General features: G+C 43.8%; 1 protein-coding gene and 1 long non-coding RNA gene across 4 annotated transcripts in view; one reads left to right on the top strand and one right to left on the bottom strand.

Annotated features, from left to right (window-relative positions):
• Positions 1-348: 348 nt before the first annotated feature.
• Positions 349-21750, bottom strand: ADPGK (ADP dependent glucokinase). Of its 3 annotated transcripts, none has more exons than XM_067555980.1 (7): positions 21208-21750; positions 11811-12036; positions 9648-9710; positions 8369-8489; positions 5015-5211; positions 4112-4210; positions 349-2154 (listed from the first exon to the last, which is right to left on the bottom strand). In XM_067555980.1, the coding sequence occupies exons 1-7, from the start codon at positions 21405-21407 to the stop codon at positions 1603-1605; spliced, it is 1458 nt and encodes a 485-aa protein (XP_067412081.1). In that variant the 5' UTR covers positions 21408-21750; the 3' UTR covers positions 349-1602. The 3 variants fall into 3 exon arrangements, with proteins under 3 accessions (XP_067412081.1, XP_067412082.1, XP_067412080.1); XM_067555981.1 differs by having other exon boundaries at positions 349-2151; XM_067555979.1 differs by lacking the exon at positions 21208-21750 and having other exon boundaries at positions 11811-12035.
• The window catches only part of LOC137158231 (uncharacterized), a 26386-nt gene continuing 20133 nt past the window's right edge, over positions 16574-22826 (top strand). The window contains exon 1 of the long non-coding RNA XR_010921336.1: positions 16574-17395. This is a non-coding gene — a long non-coding RNA (uncharacterized lncRNA). The remainder of the gene's footprint in view (positions 17396-22826) is intronic.

The raw sequence follows: 22826 nt of genomic DNA, 5'->3' as shown, positions 1-22826 counted from the left end.
TCCCTGTCACCTCACAGACTCCACACACAGCAAATTTTGCCGCTACTTGGTATAATCATTGTTTTACCTTTACCTAAATTTTCAGAGTCCAGCATTTTTAAACCTCATAAATCAGTTCCTGAATGCAGAACGTGTGCAGTTGCCATTCTTACATACCGGTAGCAGGGGAAAGAAACTGGATTTCATAGACAGGCCAGTCATATTGAATTTTCAGTCAACACTGAAGTAGACCTATTTTGCTTCTATGTAAGCGTAGGCTTACGGTTTCAGCTAATTCTCAAGGGGAAGCAGACAACACAGAAAGCCTTAGTAAAATGCTATTGAGACATGGTGCTACCAAGAGGAAAATGGGAATCTAAACAATGTTTAATAAAAAAATTCTAAGCCAAATATATGCCACAATATAAGACAATTCTCTTGTGGTTCTGACAGTAAGAGCTTTGTTCTTGTGATTTACGAGGTTGCCCGAAGCAGTGGAGTTATATGCAGATAGGTGATTGATAGTAAATAAACTGTGCTACACACACCAAACATACTTCCACTCTCAGCTGGGAGGCTTCTTTCTAGCATTTCTCACTAGTGCCTGAGGAGGATTTCTAGCATGTGAAGGACAGCTCAGTTCAGCTACCTTAAACCAGCAATGACTGACCTAGCCAGAGAGACCATCTGAAGGAACATGACCCCTCTGACTCAGAAGTATGCATGGCCAAGAACTGGAGGATGAGGCTGACATGATACCCCACACCCGCCAGGAAAGCATAAAGTGAGCCTTGCTAGCTGAAACACAGGGCAATTTCTGTGCAACTAACCCAGTTTTAGATTGAAGACTTATTTTAAAGGTAAACAAGTAATGAAGCTATCTCCCAAAAAATAGGTCGTAAGTATCTTATTTTGACCTACCCCGAAATTAAAAAGGAGCTCATTTGTGCTGTCTAGCATCACCAGCTGCACAGCACAGATACCCAAGCCAATGCACAGAGAGCTTCCAGTAAAGCTCTCTCAAACTCTGTGCATCTAGGGAGTATGTACAGTACATATCACATTTCAGCACTGTTTACTCTGGTTCCCGCCTAGGCTTGGGGCGCTGAGGTTGAGAGGTAATTTTGTCAATAAGCGATATGATCACAATACTGAGCAAGTGGAAGGTTTGGCTCTTGCAATATGCTGCTAGGAGATAATGCAAGAGCCTTTTATTTTTGCTTTATCAGAAGCGAGACAGGGCTGAGGACTGCTGTGTGCTCCCTGGGATTCATAAGCATGAAATTCTGTCTGGCTCCCTGCTTTCAAGCACTATAGACAAGACTGGCTTAAATTAACAATCGGCAACTCCAAACGGATTTTGGTATCAAGTTTCTCCCCTCATGACATGCTTAACACAAAGACAAAAAGCCAGTCTCTGAATTAAAATACTACAACTTTCACATTAAAATGAGAAACGCTCTCAAGTCACTGCGAAGTGGCTGGAATGTATTATTCTTTGGCTCTTCTCAGATAATATCCAGAAACTGTTTAATATCCCAAATTCCATCCCCCATCACACTGTCTGAAATGCTGCCTCAGACACTATATTCTTGGAGAAAAAAGGGGTCTTCTTTCCATAGTCTACTGAGGGTATATTTCTGAATAGAGGAGTCCTTCAGCTGAAATAGCGTCTCCAAGTCCCACGGTCCGGATAGGATCTTTACACACCAAAACGGGGGTGAAATGGAATGAGATTCCCTCTCTGTGCCATTGTGCCACTGGATCACCTGGATTTAAAGAGATTTTAGAGGGTGCCTCTGTACGGGATGTCACAAACTCCAAGGGAGCTTTAAGAAAGACTCTGTCGGTATCAATGGTTTCAGTTGCACAAGCCTGTGTCCCTGCCACTCTGGCTCCAGCAGCCACAGCTGCTATCTGGTTGCCCCAATACCCATCCACAGTAGCCAGAATGTGATAGGCCAGTGTGTGGAAGTGGATCCGGGTAAGATCAGATGCCTTGTCCATGGTCCTTCCATGCTTCTTCAGGATCCAGAAAAGGATGTCACTGACAATGCCCACATCTGGAATTCCATTCCAGGAAGCAAGGGAGGCATGAGGACCAGAGGCCGACTGGGTGAGGAATAGCAGCTCCTGCTCATTTAGCCCAACAGAGTTCACCAGGGGGAAGATCTGCTAACAGAAATAGAGAGAACAAGAATTTTTCTTCAGGCTTAGAGGTAGAATCTGATTTCCCAGCTCCCCTAATTTTTAAAATATGTCACAGTACACTCTTAGCTATTGTGCACGGGGGGACTTCAGGCCTGTAGGGTCACAGATTGCATGCACATGGGGAGGGAATACATTTGGTTTCTTGGGAAGACTGAATCTTATTCCCCGGCACAAGCACCCTGTCCAACTGATTGATCCTAAAGCAATAGAAGGAGCCAGGTGTTCTACTTTCCAACTCAATACATGTGGAAAAAAAGAAGGGGAAGTTCCAGTGACAACAGAGGCTGTGGAAGGAACAGAAATCGCATCCAAACTGGGTGAGTTAACTTTGCTCTTACTAAGAGGAGCAAACTCAAAATACAACTAAACATTCACCCAAGACTCTTACTTGTTTCTATTAAATGAATACAAAAATAATTCAAATCCACTCCTCTTAAGTTAGCTGTACAGCAGATTGGAAGGGATGGATCAATCTACCAAGGCCCAAATGTGGAACAAAACTTTTGACAATGATCCAAAATAAGGGACACAAAATGATTATTCATGCAAGAAGTTAACATGCCATGGAATTCGTTCCTTCTCTGTAGATAACTTTTCTGTAGCCTCAATTTTATCATTCTTTATTTCCACTATAAATAATTTTCAACAATGAAAGTGACAGAATACAAAATCCATATGAAACAGAGGTAGGCTTGGCAGAATCCAATTTTTTTTTAAATTATTTTTTAAACTATATAATAGATAATATTGATGTTTATTTTTAGGCTTTTTAAAATTTTTTAGCTATTTAAATGTTCATAGTTGTGCAAAATTATGGGTTTTAAGCTTTTTTTTTTTTTTTTTTTTTTTCTTTCATTCAGTGATTTAAATTTTCATAGTTTGTGGGAAATGATTGGGTGGGGGTCAGAGTTATTTAATGTTGAGATTCAAAAAAGTTAAAGCTTTATAACCATTAAAACACAAATTGTCAACAGCACATGTCAAAATATACAAAGAAAATCAAACTAATAATTTCGCAAATAGCATTTTCTTACTTTTGCCTGTCTGTCAATATTGATGCTCATCAATGGAAATCTCTTTTTGTCAGTTTGTACATGTACAGTGAAATTGATGTTCATGGACATTTACAAATAAAAATCTAATTCTTCCAAGCCAAACCGTAGGTAACATGGGGACTAAAAGGAGTGCCATCCTTTAAATGAGGGACCACTGAATGATATGTATGCAATGACATCTGAAAGAAGCTGCATAAGCCTGAGTATATTTTTAAACCATCTCTAATTCAAATCACGGTTCTATCAGAAAGCTATAAACCTGCTAAATCTGAAACAACTGAATGAGATTACTAAAATCATCTGAATCTACAGAGATCTTGGTTGAATCTGAATGATCACGGCTTAGGTCATTTCCCCACTGGGGTTACAAAGGAGGTTTATGGCTTTCAGCAACAAGGCAGTAGAATCCAAGTATTTCCCTACAGTAAATCATGCGACTTCAGCTGCTGAACACATTCATTTTTGCAGAGACATCACCTCATGCTGAGCTCAGAACACCGAGGAAAACAAGAATGCTGATTAGCTGAGAATGCTGGTTGATATCCTTCAGTGGTATATTCCATTAAGGTGTTTCCAAGATGGATATTCTCCTTATTCTAAAGAAAACATTCTGTCTACTACCAATTACTAAACCACAGACAGCTACACTTCTGTGAATGCACTGTTGAGTGTGGAGCAGTGACCTCAGCCAGAACACAGGTACAAAATGACTCTGTTGACTTTATACATAAGTTACTCATTGCTCTCAGAAGATGCAGCCCCAATCCTAAATTTCCACTTATAATCACCCACCAATCAGTCTGTGTGCTGCACCAGGGATGGAGAACAGATGGGGTGAAGTGGGCATGTTCTGTAATTGTGGTTACCTGATACATAATGTTGCTCATGAGATCCTGGTCAATCATACTGGCCAATTCCAGGTGTATGGGGATGTCAGTGGGGATATCCGAGATGGAAGTCACAGCCTGCAGATGAAAAGGGAAGACATCTATTAAGAAACAGAATGAATAAAAGGTTTTGAGCTCAAATATAGGCACCCTAACCTGCTCATGTCTGGAAGAAGTCAGATTTCTAAATGATTTAGCTGGCAAAGGGACTGTTCCTCCAAGGAAGAAATAGGAGCAGCCTCAGAATCTCAGTGCACGACAACAGCATTGGACCATAATCTAGGTTCAATCCAACATTCTTCTAACTGACCAATACAGAAGACTTTCCAGTCACGTAGCAGCGCCAAAATGCTTGTTCCTGAAGCACAAGAGAACACACTGAATCAGGAGGCAGTCAGCAACTTCCACAAAAGAGGAAGTGTAGCTGCTTCTGCTTCAAACAGGAAAGAACCCGTTTTCGATTACCTGACACAGCCAGTGCTGACAGAACACAAGGGTCTCAGGTGCAGCCTTAACTAAGCTAACGTGGGATGGAACACAGTGCATTCAGCCACTGGATGAGGCTCCAATAAGTAGATAAATCCACCACAGTCTAGTCACTAGACAGTGGCTGCTTTTTCTATGAAGACCTCACTGGATCCAACAAACAGTAATGTTAACATCAGAGGCTCTCAAGCAACTCATAAGACTAGATTTCATGATGTTAGCTGAACATCCGGTTTCAGAGTACAAGCCTTTGGCCCACAGTAGCAGGAGAGCAGCAGGCAAATCCAAAAAGACATCCCCCTAATCGCATGATGAAATCTCAGGAAGTCAACACCCTGTGCTCCAGTGTTTACTGGGGATGGAATTAAGGTGATGGTAGAGCGCTCTGGTTCTTACCTCCAGGAATCTCCTCTCGCGCACTTCCTTGCTCTGTCCCTCCATCATGTGAAGCCCTGAGAGCACTACAAGATCTGGCTGAAACTCATCCAGGCTGGACACAAACACTTCCAGCATATTCATGGCCCCATTCGATAGGTCATGGGAGAAGATAAAGCGGTTGGCATTGGGAGCTTTCAACTGTCCCCATTCTTCACCTAGGGAGAAATCCCCCAATCAACAATAAAACAAGCCAAATGACTAGAGGACAGTTTCTGGATCCCCACTGGAATCTCAGCACCAGTGAGAGCTGTCATGGCTCCCTACAGGCCTGGCTACGCAAAGTTTGACCATCTGATCAATATTTGACACTTGAGCTGTGCTTCATATTTAGGCCTGAATATACACACAAAATGGTTCCATGCATCCCTCCTGGTACCTCTGGACACCGAGGGTAAAGAAAAAAATTAGGTAAATCTGTGTTAGAGTCTAGCAGGGACACCGATTATACAAGCCACAGTCTATTTGGTCAGCTGTGCACTAACTCCCAGCTGTCTAGAGATACAACCTCAACTCTGGAATATATAAAAAAATCCATACACCAACTATGGTAATGGGGGGATGAAGGGGATGGGAGATGTGGGCATAGTGAAAGACTGAAGGACAAAAAGCATTACTTGTACTGCTATCTGCAATTTGAAGGGAGGAAAGGTCACGAGACTGAAAGCTGTCCAAGCAGGAGTAGTTCTGAGGTAATCAGGGACAGAACCTCCAGGTCAGGAGTCAGTGAGTGAGCTTGTTTGCTTAAATCTTTCAGAATAAAATCAGTGTCTGGTTAGGCGGTTTTCATGCTGAAGTCTATCCAGCAACACTGGATTAACTCAAGTTGCCCATCAGGAAAATTTTATAAAGAGCTTCACAAAGCAGTGTGTTAAACTCTTATCTAGGACACAACATCCATAGCTCAACTGGTCCAAACAAGAGGACGATAAAGCAGTGCATTTCACACCAAAGCAGCGTATAAAAGACAAGGTGCTCATCATCCATATGGAATGTGCACTTCATACATGCTTCCAGGAACAGAGGAAGAACAAGATCTACGCAAAGCAAGCAGCATGTTTTCCATTGGCTATGAGACACTTAAACTGGCCCATATAAAGAGTTCTGGAGCAAGATAGCTTTGAGGAAGAAAGCTCTGAGTTCATACAAACAGGATGCAACAAAAAGGGAAGTACTAGACAGTTTAATTAGCCTGGGCTTCTGTAAGTGTTGGGGTCATTCTGGAACCGGCTGGTATGGCACAGAGTAAAGTTTTTAACCACACATGCAGCATTTCGGATACCTATGAAACTCCTGCTCAGTTTCTGTTTGGAAAAGACAGCTGTCACTCCTTGTCTTGTTCACTGCCACTATATTGAAAGAAAGTCAAGTATTCTTAGTCACTGGGTTACAGTTAGCCACATGCAGAAAGAGTTCAGACTATATAGTGCTCTTTTTTATACTCAGTCTATTTTAATGTTAACATGAAAGTCCAGGTGTTCTGTAATTATACCCATAGACTTTGTTTAGGAAACACACTTCTAATCAAACCTGCTAAATTAATACTGTTCTAGGGCAATGGTGAGACTATTTGCATTCCTCAGCTTACAGCACAGAGATAAATAGCTCGGAGAGAAATCTGACAGGATAGCAATATGGCAGCTTTGGACTTTAAGCTATTTGTTCACCTAGCAGACTACCATAGCTCACAGAACTGCTGGAGCTACCAGATTAACTCAGACAGTGACAGCTGCTAATACTGATAACTTACACAGTTCTTCTGAAGTTTATTTGAAGAAAGCTTAAAAATAAATTATAAAACCAGAAGCACTTTAGGGTTTTGCATAAGGTATCCATCACCTTGATACTTCACCACCACACTGTACGGATTGTTTTTTTAATCTGTCAGTTTGGGGAAAAACAGGACAATGGTCTCACCTGTAAATTGGTGTCCTACAGCAGACTTCTACTAAGTCTGGGAAGCCTAAGCCACTTCAACTTGATAGGGAGGTTTATGCCAGGTATTTTTTTCATTGCAGCTAAACCTAGCAAGCTGTAGTACAGCATCAGTTCTTGAGACTATTTCCAAAGCTAAAGACAACCTAAAGACGAGTAGGGAAGCTCTGGACTGGTGATCTTTCTGACAGAAGACCAATTCACGGGTAGTTAGATGTCCAGTTCTCATGCAAGTGACCACGTACCAATACAAACCTACAACTGGGACATTAAAAGCTATAAAGAGGGGAAGCATAATGAGAACAGGCAACGTTAATAGCTAGCTGCAGTCAAGGATTCTTGGTAAAGCCCCCTTCATCCAGAAAGATCCTAAAACAATGTACAGACTACAGTGGGAGCATCCATCAATGACACAGAAACATCGGGGATGGAATATGGCAGCTATTCTGCATCAGCTAAAATACACAACAGGTTTTAGGAAGGAAAATGAAGAATAGCATCTCCAACTGAAACCACAGGTGGAAATTAAAGAGGCAAAATGTAATTCCCCCAGGTTAGGATCTCACCAGCATATTTACTAGATTATATAGTGACCACAACGCATCAATAGCTTGGTTTCACAGGGCATTCCAAAGATGGCATCCTCTAGGAACACAATGCCCACAGTCATCACTCTGGGGCATCTAGTTCAGGGACAGAGTGCCATTTACTAATCATCAGGTCTACTTACTGCCACGGCCAGCTTTCCCTCAGAGGTCTCCCAAATGACTGAATTCAATCCTCTAATTTATGGGGATCATCGTGCAATGGGAAAGGTACTGTTATGGCAGTGCTTTTCATACTCTTATGTGAACTATTTAATAAAGAAACGATCTTAGAGATTGCCTTTTCTGAACTATCCCACACATCCTTATAGCAGATGTAGAACTTAGTTGTATGAAAAGATAAAATTAAGACAGTCTGAAAAGACAAGATGAATCACCTGCTTTGATGCAATGAATATGGCTAGTTAGTTCCATTCCCACCATTTCCTCTCTCAGTGTACAGTAGGACTTTTAATGTGGGATCATTTTTCCTTGCTTTCTCTATTTTAGCTCATTTTACAGTTTGGTTCTCTCCTCTTGTCACCACCACTTCAGTCCTGGAACCTGCATCTCTGGGGTTGAATTTACACCAGAAAGAAATCCCAAAGATTAATGAAATAGCTACATGGAGTTTGGGAGTTGCTTCTTTTTTTTTTTAAATTGATGGGTCAAACAAACCTCTGGAAATCCTAAATGTTTCCTTGATTGGGCTGCAGTGGAAAATATATGGCAATGAACTAGACTGAATAAGTTTTTTACCCCTCTAATGTCCAGTGCTCTGCAATATTCAAAGTACCTGCTTGATACTCCAAGATAAGGTGGAATTCATCAGCTTCTTGCATAGATTCTGGTGGGACAATTACATTATCATCAAGTAGTTGATGGAGTTTAGGACCAACTGGACCACAAAGAAGGATCTAGAAACCAACAAAACACAATATAAACAAGAATACAACGGCATTTCCCATATGGGCAAAACCTATAAGCATTTCAGCATCTTTGCTGTACTCATGTTAAGTAGCACTCTTCATACTTTTCTGAAGGTAACAAAGTCACTCTATGGACTGCTCCCAGGTTCACTCACCTGGTTGGCCAGCACTAATGGTGGGGAGCAGGAGAGTGATGTATGCAAACAGTGCACAATATTTTCTCGAGGCTTGGGTTGTTGTTGTGGGTTTTTTTTTTTAATTTAAGATTTGAATAATGAAACTGGTAGCCCTGGAAGTGAGGGGCTGATGGTCAATTGCTATACAACCTTCTCAAAACTATTCCAATAATGCACATCCGTTCCTACTTGCAACCCCCTTAATATTCTAATACAATCTAAGAAAGAGGGTGTGTGGGGATGAGGGAGAGCTCTCCAAAAACTGCTAAACCATGCAACGTCTGTAACATGAAAAAATGCTTATTAGAAATACCTCCCAAAGTTGAAGTATTTCCTTAGATGAGACTTCAAACCATGGTGAATTGCTAGTGCATTAACCCAGTGACTTACTTTGCTTCACAATATATCTACATTTCTGTATGAAACAATATTGCCTACGACAAATATCTGTATTATGTATTGTATGGAAACCCCAACTTCAGGCATCACAGGATTAACACAGGAAGTGTAGCAGTTCCTCCACAGTACCATACCATGAGCCATCAAATACACCCATGGGTGAATTTGTTTCAAACAATCTGGCTCCCACTCACTGCACCATAAAGGGTTCTTGAATTTCATTGACCTATCCCACAGAATAGCAGAAATTAAAGGAGAACCAAGACTCCCCAATCATGCATATTTGGTCTCTTAAAGATAATGTCAATATATAATCAGTGGTGATAGGAAGACTAACTCATGGGATGCAGCAAAGAGAATGTTATCACTAAGGCAAAGACACTGGAAATAGAGAAGCTTACAAACCAGATAAGTTTCCTCTTTGTGTAGCATAACAAACAGTTGGACTAGCTCAGACTCAGTTTCCACTAAGGAATACAGTTTAGTGGTGTGATTCCCCAGAATATACACAGAAGTGGTTTGAGGCCTTATTAAAAACAATTAAATAAAACCAAGTTTCTGAGACACTTACCTTCAGGTCTGGATTTGCTGCAAGTTTCTGACCAATTAGGGCAGCATTTCCTCCCACATAGAGCTGTAAGAGATCAAGCATGTGTGTGAAATTCTTCTCTTTTTTTTTCCAATAGTTTTATAGATGCTTAATCTCTGGAATGGACTCATGATGTTCAGTATTTAAAGGAGTTCTACATAGCAATAACTTTGTCAGCACAAACAAAGTTAACAATGTCCTTTGATGGGACTGAAGTCAGACTAATTCCATAGTTCTCTGTTCAAGACTGTTTTCTCAATATTTGCCCCAGACTGTTGTTAGCCAGTAGTTGCTTTCTGATAGCCCACTGGACTATACATTTCAATTTGTTCACCTCTTAGCATTCCCAAATGTTATCCATTTAAATTTGTCATTTTTATTTTTGCAGAGGCAGGCTATATTCTATCCTTATTAGTGAACTATGCAAACAATCATTCTAAGATATAAAAAAAGATTTATCCAGGTCAAGGCCAATGTTCACAAATGAGAGAGAATCTGAGAGACATCATAAGCCAAGCTGGTACCAGAATTCCAAGTAACTGAAAAATAAAGCATGATTTACTAAGCTACTGTGATTAACTGTTTCTGTTGATACCATTTTGCCAGACATGGAGATCTTCAGGTAAATTCATTACCACTGGGTACCACAAGACAAGATTTGTGAAATTCATAACCCAGTCATTGTGAACATGTAGAAGACCGGACCCGAAAACCAAAATAGGAGATAAAGCTTGTTTTTTGACCTTCAACTTGTCACCACCTTACAGTGCAGAAACCAGGGAGTTTATCAACAGCTATAGGAAATTATGAGGACTAGTTTTAAGAGACAAAACAGGTGGAAAGCCAGAGACCAGAGGAAAATGAAATAAAGAGGACTGAATCGTCTAGATAAATGGTCGTTTGAAAGTCTAGTGAAACCAACAACTCACACAAAAGCCACAACATCAACTACCTTCACGCAAATGGAGACAAACAGCTTGGCTTCTACTTGGGCATCCATCCGGACATTCCCTGAGCCTACTACCTCTGCTTGAATAGGCCTTCTATAAAGAGAGCAAAGCCTTTAAAGCTTCTTGAGATGAGCAAACAAAAACGGTGCTCTGGGTTTCACAGCTCATTGAAGACCCTAACAATATGGACTAGCCCTGGTATTGCAATAGTGTTCAGATAATGGTTGGGAAGGTGGGGACAATGGATGTGGAATGTAACCCTTTTGACAGAGTTAAATGACTGGAGTTAACAATTTAAAAGAGTGACAGAAAATGAAAAACGAAAGGGAAAAGAGGAAGTGATGACAAAAGAAAACAGTTACAAATTGAACTCCAGGCACAAAAGTCAAAGTGCAAAACAGGCAACAGAAAGACGAAGTTGCAAAAAGTCAGAAGACCATGGAAACCTAGAATAAGAAGTCAGCTGCAAACGAATGTATAGCTTTTCCTGGCTTAGAAGAGCAGCTGGAAAACTGCACATAAACTATCTGCAAAAATTATCTACCTTAACACTAACTGCCAAATGGACACATGGCAAAAACTCCAGAAGGCCCAATGAATCAGAGCAGATGGACCTGCTTGGAAATGGGTGTTTAGAAAGACTGCCTATTCTCTGTAGCTCTCTCTCTAATGCCAGAAAGATGTGCATTTCCAAGCCTTATATCGTGTAACTGCTGAAATTTATGGAATGTTTCCTGTTCTTTATGCTTGGATTCATCCCCTCACTGTCTGTACCATTTTAAAAAGTTAGAGCCTCCTTTGTGGTGTCAGCTCTGCCCCTCTGCCATAAAACAAGACATTTCATTTGTTGCCTGGGATATATTCAACAGCATTCTTGTGAAGAGACAACTCAACATCCTGCAATTTAGGATCCTACCAGATAGGCAGAGTTAGGGAAGAGTTATATGTTTTCAAAGAAAGAAACTGCACATTAGCAGTGTTTAGATTCCTTAGCAGCTTCACATACCACGATCAGGCATCAGATAGCATGTTTTTTGAGAATTAACTAATATAGTAAAGCAGCAGTATAAATTTTTGTTTCCTGAATCTCTTGCACTATATTTGAAGGATGAAAAGGGCCATGAAAGCTTCTATACAGTTCGCCCGTGTACAAGGGATAACTCTTCTGAGTCTGGTCCTAAAACAAAGAACACACCTGTGCCCCAGGGTACTCTGAGGCTGCTCGTGCAACGTAATCAAAGGTCTCCGCATCACTGAAGAAGCGTTCAGCAGCTGCCCCCTTTTGCATGAAATGGATGAAGGCTTCTTTCAGGTCCTTTTTGGAATTCAACACAGCATGATCTTTCCCATCCCCAGGATCAAGACCAAGTGCCTGCAACAGCTTCACACCGGAAAGGATCACATCTACACAGGCATTGACTCTGGAGAAAAAGAGGACAGAAAGGAAAAGTGAGCTGGGAAAACTGTGAAAGAGAGACATCGGGGGACTTCTAAAAGTTTTGGGAGGAAGTTGCTGTGTTTTGGCTTATTGAATTTGTTAGCACTGGGCTTCCACAGAATTTCACAAGAAGCTCCAAGAAATGCATCAAGCATTGTTTTAACTGATAAAGTGGCCTGCTTTCGACACATTTTTATTCAATTAAAAGCCTGGACTAGAGACAGATTTCCAACCCTGTATTCAAATTAAAACAGGGACTGAAGTATCATTCCCTGTTATAGGTACTTATGTGCATCAAAGCTATTTGTGCCTCTAATAATGCCATGTTGTGTATTTTATTCAATCCTCACACATGCATGAAACATAAAATGGGCACAACAGCAGCGCTCATTACCTGCTGATGGATGCGAGGTGGGAAAAGAAACAAGAGATCCAGAGAAGTATGAGGACTAGAGCTGGGTTCTGTCAAAGACTTTCCCTTCTCATCACATTCCAGTGTAGAATAAAGGAATGTTTCTTGCTTCTCAGTAGTGTTGAGGACATTGGTCTTCCATTCTGACCCAAGTTACTATTTTATATTTATAGTTCAAAACCCCTGGGAAGTCAGTCAGTTAGCTTTCTGCTACAGATGAGAAAATCTATTTGGGACATGAAGATCCCAATGGTGCACATGGACAGACAAGCATATGTATGCAAAATGTATGATATATGAGCATGGAGCAGGTACTTATATACAGCCCCAGAGAATACTGAGACCATGGTGATGATGGTGCAAGAGCCTGAACAGAATCAGTAATAGTGCTTATACTTATAAATATTCATACCTAAAAATATAAGAGATGATCATTTTAAAAATGAGTGTTCCAAAATACACCTAAATGGCTCAGAAGAGCCTTTCAACTACAGGTCACTGTTTCAAACCCACATCAACTCAGTAAAGAGTGTGGCTTTAACCCAGTTCCACATGACCAATACTTCCATCCTCCTCCCCCAAACACACAAAATTTGCAACCTTGTAGTCAATCTCTGGAGAGACTAAGGAGATGGCCCCACCAAATCAGGATTAATGTACATTAGACAGCATGGGGAAGCTTGCAGTGATGCTACTCATGTGGCACTTGTTCTGTGAATATAGAGAACTTCACACAAGCAGGGTTTTATCCCGAAAAGGGGGAAGAGAGAAACTCCATGAAGTCCAGTAAGGATTTTGCTAGAGCTACTAATTTTACACTGAAGGCACTCTGATACTATGGTGATGGCAGCAGTATAAAACCCTAGCTAGCTGGAAAAAAGCACCTTTTACTAGCACTAACTATGAAGACAAAATTTGTAAAGGCATATTTATGGTTCTGAAAATTCTTCTACCAATTTTACATACATGTTTAAGTGCAAGAGGTTACCAAGGTTTGCCAACATATTTAAAATAATAAGGAAATGTTTTTTCTTTACCTTTGACGTTTAAACGTGTGCAATTTAAAGTCGCTAATAACAAAACTGAAAGTGTTTCTCAACTCAATATGTTTGCCTGCCAACTTCAGACTAATGTCAAAGAACACTAGTGTTTGTAAGGAGCTAGGAGAGCATCCTCAGCTGGAAGATTTGAAGATCATTTGTACGACACCTGGAGGTACCATGCCTTCCTCTCTCCATGAATGAAACAGGAGCCAGTATTAAAATATTTAGCTATTTGCAAGAAATCTTTGGGACAAATTCAGAGTTGGATGTAAGGAAGTCTAGGCTGCTGTTGCTTCTTCCTGCCCCCTCACCATATAAATTACATCAACAGACTCTATGAGATTCACACCCACTTACCAATGTGTAATTACATATAACTTCTGGATTTGACCCAATGAGTCCAAGTTAGTGTAATCTGCATGCCAACAAGCCAGAAGAGGGAGGTATAACAGGAAAAGCATCTGACAGGAGGAGAATGTAAGAAGCTGTAATTTACAACAGTCTTCTAGATGCATGTCTCAATTGGGCCCTTTTTCGCTACAGGAAGATGTTGAGCAGACAAAAATGTTGCCACTCAAAGTGCATCCCACATTTAGAACATGGTTAGATAGGGTGCGTGACAATGGTATTCATGTTTCAATGTCTGGCCTAAATGCTAAGGGAATGGAAAACAGTCTGAGATCTGGTCTATACTAGAAAATTAGGTCAGCATAATTATGTCTTTCATGGGGTGTGAAAAATCCACACCCGAGTGGCATAGTTAAGCTGACCTAAATTGCCATGTAGACCCTGCGCTAAGTCAATAGGAGAATTCCCTTCCATTGGCATAGAACAGGGCTCGACAAACCCTGGGCACCAGGTTGCCATGGCGCCTAGAAATTTAATTCTGGCGCCTAGTATTTCTTCTGGGGGAGCCGCTGCCGCGCATGGGACAGAGCGCCACTGCGTCCATGTGGCAGGGCCGGGAGGGGGAGTGCTGCAGCTGCTGTGCTCCAGCCAGGCCGCCCCGCTGCTGGGCCCACGTTGTGGGGCAGGGGAAGGGGCGGGGCCAGGAGGGGAGTGCTGCGACTGCCTCGTTCCGGCCAGGGCGCCCCGCCGCTGGGCCCACGTTGTCTGGCTCTTTAATTTTTGGGCTGGCTCCTAGCGCCAAAGAAAATTTGTCGAGCCCCGGCATAGAACGTGTCAACACTGATGCACTACAGCAGTGTCACTGTGCCGTTGTAGCGTTTTAAGTGCAGACAATCCCTAAGATCAGTAGTTATAGATCTGTCATTCTTGGTGAGACAGTGCACAGTACTACAAAGATTAACACCCAAATTCAAGGATGATTGCCACTATGGGATTCATTTTTCATTATTTTCTATAGGGTGGGGAAGATTATTACCTGAAAGTCATGCAAATACAATCTCCAACCTAAAATTAAACAATTTGCTTCCAATTCCCCAAGGTCTCTCTCCTGAACTTTTGGTTCCATTGATTCCTCTACCACCACCACCACCATCACTTTAGGCTTCTTTTTGTTTCACTCTTTCCCATTTGTTTGAGGTTCTCCTGCCCCATGTCCCCAACTCCATCTCAAAAGGCCTGGTCAAATACAGAAAAAAAAACCCCACACACAACACAGTACGCATTTCTCCAGACCTGGATGCAGCTACCAGCATAATCAAGGACACCTTCAGCTGGCCAGAATGGGTTATTGGGCTGAGGGAAGGCACTCTCTTCCTCTGAGATGGTTCCAGCCCTTGGTAAGAGCCTTGCATATGTCACTGGTATATTTTAAGGAATGATTATGTGAACATTTTTATTCATTATGTTTGTCAGTATTTCTCAGATACCAAGGAAGGACAGTTACTGGGACAAGTCCAGCAATTACTATAGCATCTCTCTGAATGCAGCTTTCAATCACATCACTTCTCCACATCCCCATGCCAGAAATTCTAACCATCCACCCAGCTGCTACACAGCACATCCAGTTTGCACTGTCTATGTTCTTACATGGCCCCTACCACCTTGATACCTGAGCTCCTACACATGCATTTTCAGTCAAGAATGAGAAGATAAACTTAGTAGGCAGACTCACTAAGCATTGCTCCATCTCAATGACCTTTCTTGCTTGATTTGCACTGCCACAAGTGAATGCAGCATGACACAAACTAAAGGACATTAAAGGCCTGGTGAGTTCTCAGTTCACAAGGTATTGCAGCTCATACTCTGTCAGAAATTCCTCTGTATCCTGCGATGAACTTCTACACTATAAAAGCTACAATCCCCACACACAATGGGGGGAATAAAGAAACAGTAAGATCAATCAACATTTCTACCTCAAAACCACAGAAGCAAAGGTCAGCAGCCCGGTGTTCTAATATACCATCAACAATGCAGTAATTACATGAACCAGTTACATTGTTTGAAGTGAGAGCCTCTCCTACACCTCTAATAATTTTCCAGCTATCTTTCTTCTGTCTCCATCCCATTTCTCCACTACACCCTCCATGCTGTAAATGTATCCCTTAACGTTCATGCTATGCTGTATAGTCTGAGCACTATTAAAGTTTGAGGCCACAGTGTTCAGTGTGTGCACGAATAGCTCAGCCCCTCTAAAACAGAGACTAACTGAAAGCTAAGTGGTGTATAAAATGGTGCTTTCTTCCACCCTAAGCATGGCAAAAAAAAAAAAATCACACACCAAAAATAACCTCACACTGTATTTGCCAACTCCAATTGTTTTACTAATTTTTAGGGAAAATCTGCATTGGCTGTGAAAAGTTTCATTCTAATTGAATACAATTTCAAATGACCAAAATTAACCCTCCCTTCCCCAGCAACTGCTATAATACCAGCCAGAGAATAATAATTTAGGGTTGAAAAGAAGTTATTCTACACCTGGGGACTAAGTCAACTAGCCACAGTCTAATTGTGCTGACATGCCACGAAATTTAAAGTGAGTCAAATCAAGATACTGATTTAGTTGCAACATGAGTCTGATGGGTCACACCAACCCCACATGAGCCAGGAGTTCTGATCAGCCTCACCCTGCTACACCTGCAGTAGGTATCAAGGAGGGAGGAGTTAAAAGAGTGGAACCCAGCTCAGCTGGGGGCTGAAGAGGAAGGAGAGCTGGTTTCTGGCTGTCAGTGATAGATGGCTGACTAGAGTTGAACTACCGGCATACAGAGCCTCCTGGAAGGCAACCAACCAACCAACCAACCAACCGGGAGCTTAAAGGCAGTTGTGAAGGAAAGCGAGTCCACCAAGAATTCTCTGTACTGGTGGAGGGGCCTGCAGGTAGCAGGAAGAGCCCTGTGGAGCCAGAGACTGCCCTGCCACAGGAGCAAAAACTCTCCTACAGCAGAACCTACTGGTGGAATAAAGTGCTAAGAAGCTCTGCAGCGAGCCTGTGGAAGAAGCTTCAAGTGGAGCTGATACACTGGGGGCCCTGGAAGAGACTCTGACAAAGGCCTAAAACAGCAAGATAGGAAGAGACACAAGGAAGCAGCAAGGGATCTATATAGTCAGACTTTGCTTGCTTATTAACAGGTCCTTAGACTGGAACCCAGTGGAGAGGAAGGACATGGGTTCCTCTATCAGCCCACTGAGTAAGGTGGAGCAGAAAACCACTGACAAGAGGTATGGATTACTGAAACTCTCTTATACATGGAGTAAGGGCTAGTGACTCCACAGTAGGACCAAAGACCCAACACAAGATTGAGGGACTATTGTTTGCTGGACTACTGGTTTACCTACCAGGGGTGTGACTATATGTGACCAAGTCAGAGGGCTGAGTCACACGAAGAAGCTGCCACTGTGTGGCCAAAGCAGCTATCAGCAGGAGATACCTAAGAAGGAGAGTCTATGTTACACCCAGCCACAACAGGGTTCACTGATGGGTGAGTCATGCATACGGTGAACTTTAAACTTGATATTTAAACATAACTTAATACCTTTGTACTTGTATTATAACCTGTTTTGTTTATTATGGGGAGTGTTCTGGCTTTTTCAGTATCAGTATTACCTTTTGCTTTCTCCCTCCATCCATTACTTCTCTTTTTCTTGCTCTACATCAAGTTCTCCACATCCATTGCTGAATTCCCCTCCCCTCCCCCCCGACGAAAATCCCACTCAGTGCTCTACTTTGTCACCCTAATCCCCACATGTTCCTTTACTCTCTGCTTTCACCCCTTACCTCGAGGGAACGAGCCAGTAGCTCTCCAACCAGCCATTCAGCCCGCTAATATGTCCAAGTTTTGCACTCGCTTTCAGAAAGAGGGGTTTTCAACACCTGATAAATATGCTTCTTCCACAGATCCTTTTATCTACTAGTCGCTCAATAGTCTTGTGACTTTTATAACCATTTTACAGGATAGCAAACAGAGGTCTCATCCACCTGCATTAGGCCCAAGATAACACTTCAGGATCTAAAAAATGTTAATGTAGTCAAGACCTAGGTCCCCAAAGAGTGCAGCTCCATCTGTGAGGATCAGATAATATGGTAGTGAAAATGCCTGAAGCCAACTGAGCCATGTCTACTGTATGGCTTCCATCTGTGGAGATGCACTTGTTGGGAAAACTTACAGGTCTGAAAAATACTAGTGTAGACAAGTCCATGGAATGGAATAAAAAGCTATAAGACACCTTAACTATGGCAGTTTTAGAGAACATTATTACAATTATCAGCATCTGGAAGGAAAAGTTTTTTCCCCAGTGAATTTTCATCAACAGCATCACCTATTTCTCCTGTCCTTGGATGTGCACTGAGTACATACAAGCATCAGAAGAAAGAATATATGCATCAGAGTGTAAAGCTGTCTGGAAAAGAACATAGTCCCTCTTCTAGTCTGAGCTAGGGCTGAGGCAGTGCTTGTTATAATTAATACCTGCTGACAAGGGTATGTTCTTATCATATAAATGTCCTCACAGGAGTGGTAGGGGTGATAATCATAAAGCAAAACAATGCTCTGGCAGAAGGGAAACTAAACCCCTGACAGCAGTCATTCCGGATTCATGGTTTTCTCTATCCCTAAGGTTTCTACAAGATGCATTAGACTGCTGCTGAACAGGAGCCAAAACATGTGGGAATCCTAAATATTCATCATTCTAAAAACTGCACTGAAGTAGCACCTTCTCTGCAAGTTTGTCCAAGCTATTTGTTTTAACCCTCAACACTCATGACACATTATTGTAGCTGCTACATACCGTATTTCCCCATGTATAAGACGCACCTTTTTTGAAAAATTTGAGGTCTAAAAACTGGGTGCGTCTTATACAGTGGTACTTACCGGTGATGTACCATAATACATTTATTTTCAAAATTTGGGCCCCAAAATTAAGGTGCGTCTTATACATGGGAGCATCTTATACATGGGGAAATACGGTAGGTGGATAAACTGAGTCAGAGGTAAAGTGACTGCCCATGGTCACATAGTAAGTGCTAGAGTTCAGATGTGGATTTTGGAACTCATCTACACTACCACTTATGGTGGGGTAACTTAGCTTATTCACACCCCTGAGAGATGTGAATAAGCTATCCCCAGAACAACATAAGTTACACCAATCTAAGTGCCGGTGTGGCCAGCGCTATGTCAGAAGGAGAGCTTCTTGCCAACATCTCTGCTGCTGCTTGTTGGGGGTGGAGTAATTAAGTTGATGGGAGAGCTGAGCTCTCTCCTGGCGGCACAGAGCAGCTTATACTAGAAAGCTTACAGTGCCCATTCTGCTGTTTGAACCACTAGACCATTCTTCACCTGCAGTGCTGATTGGCTGGTGAGAAGTTATGATTTAAAACTGAAATCTAAAGCATGTTTACAGACCTGGCTTCTCCAAATGAATAAACTTGCACGAAACTGGCACCCAACATAGATCTAAGGAAGTATCGGAGGAAGAGACCAAAACTGTACATAATGGACATAACTTAATATTTATGGACAATGTCTATAAAACTTGCAATTTAAATAATCATAGTAAAACTACATTCCTGGAGTCAGGAGTGGAGACCTAATTAGAAGCGGTAACTGTTAGTACTGTATATGTGGGCAGCGGTGATGCAAGAGTACCAGTAGCACTTGGTGTTGTGGTATTTTCCATCCGCAGAGAAGGGAGGCTGTAGGAGCAAGCCAAAGACTATGGCAGCACAGGCTTCTAGCACAGAGGATGCTAAACTAACTAAAGGTCTCAAATATATAATAAAAAAAGAGAGAAGCCCTGAAGCTTTCTTCCCAGATTGTCTCTAAAACCAGAAAGACCCTTGTCTGTACAGTCTTGGCCTCCCACATAGCTCTGCCAATATACCTCAGTTCTGACCCCTCCTATTCCAGTCATAGGCCTCCCACCCAGCTCTGCCAACACTCGCCAACCATGCTTACTCTTCTAGTCCCCCTTGGGCCTCTTGTGCAGAGATTCCCCTTGATATAGGGTGACCGTATTTCCCTATGCTGAATATGGGATACCTGGTAAAATTATTGGGAGAAGGATGCGTGCAGAGCTGGCTGGGGGTTGGTGGAGGCATGCAGCACTGGCTGGAGCACACAGCCACACCCCTACCCCCCACACAGGGGAGTGTGACACAACACTCTTGCCTCCCCCCATACACACTGGGAGGGGTGAGACACATCCCTAACTCTCTGTCACACACGAGTGGGTTGAGACCACTCAACCCATCCTTCCTGCCGGGCTGGGCCCCAGCAATGGGCCCACCACTCTTGATTGCTAGCATTGCATTGTCCTGGCCTCCCCACCTAGCCTCAGGCAGCAGTTGCTGTCTGCCCACGGCTCACCAGCTGCCACAGCACACAGTCAGCAGGGCCTGGAGACAAGCTCAGAGTGGTACCCTGCTAGCAGAGCCGTGATCGGCCCTGGAGCCGGCATGCGGCAGGGAAAGTGGCCTGGCCCCATGTGATCCACTGTTGCCTCACCACCAGCCTTGCACACCCTCTTCCGTTGACCACTAGAGCCCCCACTCACCACTTGTGGGTGGGCACTTGGCAAGCAGCGAGCTGGCCAGGAGGACCCCTCGTAGCACCGTGGCCATCCCCTGATGGGTCCCTTCTGAATGTGGGCTCTGCACTGTGGCACCATTGTAAACCCAGTACGGCTCAGGAGACAGAAAATATTGGACGATGTGCTAATTGTTAAGAAAAAGTGGGGACACCTGCCCAAGGGCACTAATGGGACTGCCTCATTAAAAAGGGATGTAGGGTCAGTCGCCTTATGCTGATGTCAAGTTGTGCGGTGACTAGGCTGAAATCAGTGAACAACTTTCACTTTTGACGAACAGAAACTAAATACAGGCCTCCCACAACTCCTGCAGCAGTGCCCGGCCCCTGGCCGTACCGGCAGCACAGGAGCCAGGCACGGTTCCTTGTAACACCGTGCTCCCGGCGGGGGGGCGGGACACTGGCCCCGGGGTCCCGTCTAGCTTGGGCACGCGTTTCGCGGCCCCTGGGCAATGGGGCTGCACCCTGCGTCTCGGGGAGCGGATCCAGCTGCAGACACCGAACGAAGTCCCTGAGCAAGCACCACGTGCCCCGACCGCCGGGCTGGCTGGCTGCCCCCAGCCCCGCCGGGGTCTCTGCCCTGATCATTAAGGCTCGCCCCGGCTGCTTGCGAGACCCTCTCCGCCGGGCCGGGGAGAGGGCACGGCGAGGGTGGGGTGGGGTGGGGTGGGGGTCTGCCCTGCCCGCCCTGCCCCGCCGGCCCCACTCACCCCACGGCCACTCTGCTCCACGGCTGGGCGGGCCGGGTGATGAGCGCCTCCCAGGCCGCCGCCATGCTGCTCTCGGCCGGCTCGGCCCGCAGGCAGCCGGCCAGGTAGCGCAGCGCCGCGCCGGGCAGCTCGGGCTCCCGCAGGAAGAGGTAGCCCGCGGCCAGGGCCAGCAGGCCCACGCACACCGCCCGGGGCCACATGGCCCGGCCCGGGGCTAGGGGCGCTCGCTGTCCGGCTCGGCTCGGCTCGGCTCGGGCCCCAGCCCAGCTGCCCACCCGGAGTCTCCTTAGGACCGGGACCGGCTCCGGGGGTGCCTGTCTGTCCCGCCTTCGCTCTGTCTGTCAGGCGGCCCTGGCTGGTGGCTGGGACCCGCCACGTCAGAGCAGGAATCTACTGACAGCCGGTAGCGAGCGAGAGGCCTCCCTACGCCATCTCCGTCACGCCACTCCAGCACCGGCCCCGACCTGCCGTAAACAGTTTGGGGAATAGCGCCCAGCTCCATAGGAACAGCGCAACCCGCCCACCGGTATCTGCGTAGCGGCCGAAGCGGGCGTAGCCGCGCATCCAGAATAGGGCGGTAGTAGCTGCCTAGGACACAGCAACTAGCGTGAATGTACCAACTGGCGAATAGAGAGAGGGGGAACAAGAATGTACCACCGGAACCAGGAATGTACCAATAGAAGGGCGGGCGGTAGGGCGGGGGGCTGGTGAGGTACAGTCCAGGATTCAGGAGTTGGGCACGTGGATAAGGCCTCCTAGCGGGCCAGGCTGGCTCTGTGCCCCTGCCCTGTGTAATGTGGCATGGGCATCAGGCCACAATGCCTCAAACCAAAGAGTGAGGCCCCAAACCACTGCCCCTTAATCACTCACCCCCAGGACCAACAGCCCCACATCTGCAGAAATCATGCCACTGACCCCCAAAAGTCATGAGACAGGCTCAGAAAGGAGATGTACAGCCCGATTTGTGTGTTTGTACAAAGCAGTGGCCGTTGTAACAAGGCAAAACTCATAAGTCACGTAAAAATGATGGGAAATGTAAACAACGTTGAGACTTGTACAGATTGCAAGTCTCGGTGACTGTCAGTGGCTGGCTGGCATGTGGACGAGAGGGAGTTTTACGTAGACTTGGAAAGATAGATTTTTACGGGTAAATGTAGATAAGGTCAGTTTCACTGTATACACACAAACCAATGAAAACATACTTCTATTGATGATCAAAATGTACAGGTAGGCAACGTAAAAATGCTTGAGAACTTAAGAATCTGATTTAAGGATATTTACTTCGTATGTTTTAATGTGATGCTGACAATTTGAGTTTTAACAGTTATAAAGCTTTATATTTTTTAATCTCAACAACTATTGTTGAGATTAAACAACTATAATGTCCCACAACTGTGAAAATTTAAATTGATAAAAATCAAATCAAAATCTTTAAAACCAATAATGTTGCACAACTGAAAATTTAAATGGATAAAAATAGAAAAAATGCTTTAAAATAAGCAGCGATATTATTTGTTAAAATTATAAAGAAATAAAAATGGAAGTCTGCCATGCTACTTACACATACTCCACTGTCTGTCCTCTGCTGGATAGCATGTCATCTGCTTCATGGTGGGATT

This window comes from Emydura macquarii, unplaced genomic scaffold (genome assembly GCF_026122565.2).
Source record: "Emydura macquarii macquarii isolate MOO-44397 ecotype Brisbane River unplaced genomic scaffold, CSIRO-AGI_Emac_v2 contig_1644, whole genome shotgun sequence".
In the NCBI taxonomy this organism is placed as follows: domain Eukaryota; kingdom Metazoa; phylum Chordata; order Testudines; family Chelidae; genus Emydura; species Emydura macquarii.
This window is presented reverse-complemented; position numbering and strand designations above follow the sequence as displayed.

What these genes read in the sequence shown, in the direction of transcription:
- ADPGK (XM_067555980.1), bottom strand. Translation starts at nt 21,407, where the DNA reads ATGTGGCCCCGGGCGGTGTGCGTGGGCCTGCTGGCCCTGGCCGCGGGC. An exon ending in TATCTTGGAGTATCAAGCAG is followed by an intron (nt 5,212 to 8,368) that starts GTACTTTGAATA and finishes ATTTCTCCCTAG; the next exon opens with GTGAAGAATGGGGACAGTTG. An exon ending in GCGAGAGGAGATTCCTGGAG is followed by an intron (nt 4,211 to 5,014) that starts GTAAGAACCAGA and finishes TTTCATCTGCAG; the next exon opens with GCTGTGACTTCCATCTCGGA.